The 7,056-nt window shown below is 27.3% G+C and overlaps 1 protein-coding gene across 1 annotated transcript in view; it reads left to right on the top strand.

Moving 5' to 3' along the window:
* LOC113055588 (protein Shroom2-like) overlaps window positions 1-7,056 on the top strand; it is an 18,596-nt gene continuing 11,540 nt past the window's right edge. The window contains exons 1-2 of the mRNA XM_026221990.1: window positions 1-187; window positions 2,640-2,788. Of these exons, the coding sequence (XP_026077775.1) occupies window positions 23-187; window positions 2,640-2,788 (314 nt within the window). The 5' untranslated portion in view covers window positions 1-22. The remainder of the gene's footprint in view (window positions 188-2,639; window positions 2,789-7,056) is intronic.

Genomic DNA, 7,056 nt, shown 5'->3' with positions numbered 1-7,056 from the left:
TGTGTGTGTGTGTGTGTGTGTGATGGAGCAGCAGGAGCTGGCTCTGCTCCGTGGATCAGGAGGAGAACACGAGGAACAGAAGGACTCAGGAGAGCAGTGTGTGGAGCTGAAGCTGAGCGGTGGATCTCCGTGGGGCTTCACTCTCAGAGGAGGCCTGGAGCATCACGAGCCGCTGCTCATCACCAAGGTATTCATTAATTCATTCATTCACACTGATGATGATAATCCTGACTGCTTTTATGCTCCAGCAGCGGTTTTCAATAGTTTAGATGCCAAGGGCCCCCAAATATATAACTAATTCAAGAAACTCCAATCCTGACATTTAAAAAAGACCTGATTAATACTGTAAAATAAAATGAATACTATAAATATGTATCAAATATTGATTGACAAAAAAAATAAAAATAATAATATATATATATATATATATATTAAGTTGTTTAGTGCTGTACTGTAAATGTATATATTTATTTCCATTTTTAGTGTTTATGTGTTGTATTTTTTATCATGCAATTTCATATTTTGTAACTTGTTAATTAATTAATACATTTTAATATGGTTAATGATTCGTTAATGGTAATCAATGTATTTGTCAAATCATTTTATTCTTTAAATATAATTCTATTTTTATTAGTTTTAATCCTTTTATTATTATTATTGTCATTAGTTTTACTTACTTTTTATGATTCCTTCATTTTAATCAAATTATTTATGTATTTATTTTTAAAAAAGATATTCATTTAAATAAGATTTTATATAATTTTTCAACTATTTTAGTCTTTATATATATATATATATATAAAGACTAAAATAGTTGAAAAATTATTTAAATAAGATTTTATATAATTTTTCAACTATTTTAGTCTTTATATATATATATATATATATATATATATATATATAATTATTTTATTTTTATTATATATAGGCTCTGTGGATTAAGCTGCATGAAAATAAACACACTTTATCTGATTAAAATTCCCCAAATGTTTCTCTGTAACTTTCTGTAAAGTGTAATTCTTTCACCATTTCTTCAATGTGAAAAATAACAGCACTGCTGCACAAAAAAGTCTAAACCCTCACGATCTTCTTCGCCGTGTTTCTGAATCCAGTCTGTCGTTGATCTGAAACCAGAGGAAATGATTCCACACTGATCTGAAATCAGCTGCTGTGGATGAATGCATGGGAATCGATCTCTAATCTAATGTTGCGAGCTGCTGAATATTTAACGGCTGAGCTTGGGTTTCAGTGAAGGAAACACAGCTGATGGCATCTGATCGGCTCTCAGGCTTGCTCTGAGCGTTTGTCCCTGCTGCTGTTTTCACCAGGGTCCTGTAGGACTGTCCTCGTCCTGTCGGTTCATCTTTTATCCATCTCTGAACTAGAAGAAGTGAGATGACTTCTGTCTAAACATGACTGAAACAGGACCCTATGAAAACAATTAGATCATTTTATAAATTCTATTTTAATATTTTTGGATTATAGGTTAAAATTGCTTAATTAAATCTAATAAAAATTATATACATAATAATATAATAAAAGTATACCAAAAAGCATTTCTAAATTGAATTCTTAAATCATTTTTACAAATTAAATATAGGAAAAATATTTAATAAACACAAGATGTTTTTATTATTTTGTTCATGTAACAGACATTCACCATAAAAAAAAAAATCAATTTCATTTTGTCTTAAATCCTGTTTAAATATTTTTGTATTAGATTAAAGTGGTTAAAATTAAATACAATAAAAATAGTACATAATAATAAAATAAAAGTCTAATAATAATAACTAAAAAACATATCTAATAAATTTAATTCTTAAAACAATTTAACAATTTAGTAATTTAATAAATCATTGTTAAACACAGGATGTCTTTATTATTTTGTTATTATTTAACATCTCTAAAACAGGACCCTATCAAATCCTTTTTAGTGTCTTTTAAATTTTATTTAAATATTTGTTTTGGATTAGGTTTAAATGGTTTAGGATAAAAGTTGTACTTTAAATACAATTCGTATTATTATTATAATCTTATTATATATATTATAATTATGTATTAAATATTAGATAGTATTATTAGTACTAATAAAATTTATTATATTTATAATTTTTATTAAATAACAATAACTATGATTATTTATTATTATATACTCAGCAAAACTACACAGGTAATATTTATTATTTATTTTATTTTATTTTATTTAATAATAATGACAACTATTATTATTATTATTATTATTATTATTATTATTATTATTATTATTAACAATTTAATAATTTATTATAATGATAAAAAGTTAAATGGTTGTGACTTGAGAGTTTGTCGTGTGGTTTAGGATGAATTTAAGAAATAAATGATGTTGAGTGTGTATCATTCCTGAGCAGATCTGCGATCGACAGATAAACAAACCACATCCCTCACAACATGGAAACTGTAATAAAATAGTCCATATTTAACCCTAAACGTGTCAGACTTGAGCAGGAAAAGAGCTGCTTCATCACTGCTGGGTTTAATCCAGGGTCTGTTATCAGGCTTTAACAGCTGTTTTACTGTCTGCCAGTGCAGTAAAGCTGATGTAGATGTGATGTGTGTTTTAAACTCGGTGTGTGTGTGTGTGTGTGTGTGTGTGTGTTTAGGTGGAGGACGGGAGTCGAGCAGCGCTCGCTCGGCTTCAGATCGGTGATGAGATCGTCAGTATTAACTCAGTTCTTCTCAGCGGTTACAGACTGGAGGCCATTTGTCTGGTGAAAAGCTCACATAAGACACTCTCTCTGGGAATAAAACGGTAGGATTCACTGTTGACGCCATGTAAAATCAAAACTGTACTTGATTTTCAGTTGATGTTCCTTCCAGCCACCTGTCTTACAGAGACACTATATAAAAATCCTATTTTAATATGGAAACATGTCACATTAAGAAAACAAATGGGTTAAGATGTAACGCAAACACCCTGCAATCCTCCCAAAACATCCTAAACAACACCCAGGCCACTTAGTTTTTCTTCAGTACATATTTTATAAGAGAATGTTTATATTTTCACATCTTCTGATTCATATTTGTCACATATAGATGGTTGTGTTTCATTTGAATGTTTGGTTCAAGTTTAAGCACAGTGTCAGTAAATGCAGCACAGAACCAAATTTAAAGAGATGAACATTTGCTGTTAATTTACTCTCTCTTAGGTCATGATGTATATTACTTTTTTTCTTTTATATTTACTTTTAGCTGAAACCGCGCTCCTTGGTGATTCATAAAATGTAAATAATTTTAAAACAGTTTCTTGCACAGCCTGATCTTTTCATAAGACCTCAGTCTATCAGGTGAAATCTAGAAACATCCTCACTCTGAATCCAGTCTTACCATCCTTTTAAGAAGAATTTGGTGTAATGCATCTTCCCACAAATGTGCAGTTCATGGGGACAGAACGACTCGGTGCTATACATGTCCAATTGATGTTGTTTCTAATGTCATGGAGCAGCTTAATTTGGTCAGTTTCATTCATGCATATTTCACACAAACACATTACATTTCCTTTGACATGATGAACACAGATCACAGGGCCATCTAGTGGTGCTGCTCAAATCTGGGTGTTGCCCAAATGCATTGAAACCAGTGAAACCTGAGAAATTTAGTGAACACTTTAAAATATCTGACAGTCTCGCATCAGATCACGTCTTTATCTGTACATAAATAGTTTGTCAAATTTATTTTTGTATAATTTAGATACTATTATAGATTTTATTAATATTTTATCACAAATTATTTTACATTTTAATTTTAGTTAAAGTTTTGGTAATTTTCCTGTGTGTTTTTGAGATTTTTATTATTATTTTTATTCAATATTTTTTATTGTAATATTAAAATAAATATCGATTTACTTTTTGTAAATTAAATTAAATTAAATTAAATTAAATTAAATTAAATTAAATTAAATTAAATTAAATTAAATTTTGGACTAATTCATATTTTATTTTATTAGTTTTAGATTTATTTTAGTGCATCAGATTAATTTCTGTTCCTTTTTAATATGTCTTTATAGTTTTTATTAATTTTAATTCAAGTTAAACTAAATAAAACTAAATATTCTTTTGAAATAAAATGATTTTTATATATACTATTTGATTTCAGTTAACATTTTAATCAACACATTTTTATTTTATGTATTTATTTTTACTAAACTATAATAACTCTTTTTTTCACAAACAACTTTTTTCTTTCTTTACAATGAATGACATTTGTTTTGATATATTGCATCTAAAACAATGACATTTTAATTTTAACGTGACTTAAGTGTCCAAAATCTTTTTTAATGCTACTGCAGTGTACATAGATATTGAAAGTTTGCAGTAAAAAGCATAATTAAATAACATATTTCCTTTCCTTTGACACTGACAATGTCTGCAGAATTTTTTTTTTTTCTGGCTTTATAGCACCAATCATTGGATGTTTTTCTGGACATTGTTTTTCTGGCTATGTGTCTGTGAGTGTATCCTGCGCTGTGATTGGCCGCTGGCTGTGACCTCATTGTTTTGGGCTCATAGTAATCAAACAAACCATCTCTGATCAGTGTGCAGCATGTTCCACTATGGAGACACAAACACTGATCCACTAGATTCACATCAACAGGTATCTGCTCTTTATCATTTTACACACCTTTCTTTAACTGTACTTTACATGCGTATATTTGCTTTGTAGTTTACCTTTGTTCATTTACATTAATAATACCCAGATACTTCCAGTTGATTTATTTATTAAAGTCACATAAAATCATAATAAATCGTATAATAATATAATGCGGTGATGACCAGTTTTATTTTAGAATCATTAAGATACTGTTGAAATAATGTTTTGAATAAGGATTTGTGTCTGTTTTATCACTTTAATTTTAGTTAAAGTTGTAGTTTAATATATATACATATTTATATAGTTAATTGTATTGAGTTATTTTATTTTTGATAAAGTTTTATTTAGTTATTTTAGTACATCAGGTTAAACTAAATGAAAAAAGATAAATGTTGCTTTGGTAATTACCTTTATTTAATACATTTTATTTTATGGTTTTAGTTTTAGTTCTAATAAATAATAACTAATAGTTTTGTTATAGTATACAAATCTGGTTATGTCAAAAAACAATAATTGTTTTAATTAATTTGATTTGATATGCATATGAAGTAAATGTTGGGTGTTATTTTTATTCATAATAATTACAGCTTAATTTTTATTTATTTTAACAGAGTTCATACTTGACAATAAAGCTGAAAATAATATGTCATTATGACATATGTAAGGTCACGATTTGTGCTTTCTTCGGTTACTTATAAACATCTAAATGGCTAAAGTCAAATCTCACTGTAATTAACACAAACTGGGCTATTTAACTGTTATTGTTTTGCCTTTTTCAACTTTCTTTAACATGTTTTGTGAAAAAAAAATCTATTTTTCAAGCTTATTAGCCTTTAGCTTCAAATCATACTTTATTTGATGGTTTTATTTGAGTCACAACTATTTAAAATATTAATTTTACGAAGGTGTAATCATTGTTCTGCCATAATTATTTTTTATAGGAATATATTTATTAGCTGAAATCTGCCTAATATAATAAGATAATAAATACACTATAAAAACTATTTAAAAAATTGAATTCATGCTAAAAATGGCAGCTGCTTGAAAGAAATTTGGTGTAGAATTTTTTTTCGCTCAAAAATAGTTAGTAAATTTCACAAAAAAAAAGAAAAAAATGCATGTAAAACATTGAAGCCTGAGAAATAAAAATAAAAAAATGTTTTACATTGTAGCAGAATTTTAAGTTTAACCGATGACGCTTATATTTACAGTAAAAACATGTTTTTCCTTAACAGAAGTAATATTAATATATTTTTCCCCTGTAATGTTATACTGAAAACCACCATAAAACCACACGATAAATCAAAGTTCATCTGTAACTGAGGATAATACGAATAAACAAATTATACATATAAAACATAATCATGCGAACACACAAGACACTGAAATAATGCAATAAACCTTCATTTAACAACATTAGAGTTAACATAAAAACAGAACACACTTAACTAATCAGAAAAAACTAAGATCAAACACAATTATTTCAATGAAAAAACATCAAATGTTAGAAATTCTTTACGTTTACGAAGACTTATTTTCACTTCCAGACATTGTGCATTTACATTTGTCAGTATTTTACAAAGTCACAATATAATGTTCAGTTAGACTGGAAACAGTTTGTCACTGTACTGTTAAACACTTACTGTAGTATGCATTGACTTACAGCGTATGCATTGAAATGTGTGTGTGTGTATTGTGTGTGTGAGGCGTAATCCTGCCGCTGATTATCACTGCGTTTCTATTGTTGTGTGTCTTTAGTCCAGGATCATCCGCCAGCTCTTCATTAACTCTCTGATTCACCAGCCGAGCTGTTTTCATAGTGTTCGACAAATCACTGATTTACTTTTAATACTTTATCTGATTGTTGAGGCACCTCTTCTGCATTTTTATTTAATTTTACATTTTTAATCTATTTAATCTTATTTAATTTACTTTTTTAAATAGCATGTTTAACCAATTTGAGTGAAGAGTTGAAAAGTAATGCTAATAAAGTCTTGAATGATACCTGAAGTTTTCTTAAGCATTAATTTTATTTGAAAGAAAATATAGATTTTTTTCCCTTTAATAATTCAAAACAAAAATTATTTGTTATTTTGTACCACTTATTATTTATTACAATTGATCTATTTACATTTTTAATTCATCCTTAAGTAGATATACTCTGTTTATTAATTGTTATTATTTATGCTTTTTATTTATTATTGTTTATCTATTTTAAATGTATATCTGTCCTTAAGTTGATTTACATATTTATTTACCATGACATATTATACATTATTAAACATATTTATTATTTTATTTAATTATTTATTAATATTTTTTACTATTACTATTCATCTATATGAAATGTTTTTTTTATACCTTAGTAGTTTTACATTCTATTTATTATTTTATCTATTAGTTATTAATTCACTTTTATGAATATTAATC

This window comes from Carassius auratus, chromosome 36 (assembly GCF_003368295.1).
Source record: "Carassius auratus strain Wakin chromosome 36, ASM336829v1, whole genome shotgun sequence".
In the NCBI taxonomy this organism is placed as follows: Eukaryota; Metazoa; Chordata; class Actinopteri; order Cypriniformes; family Cyprinidae; genus Carassius; species Carassius auratus.
This window is presented reverse-complemented; position numbering and strand designations above follow the sequence as displayed.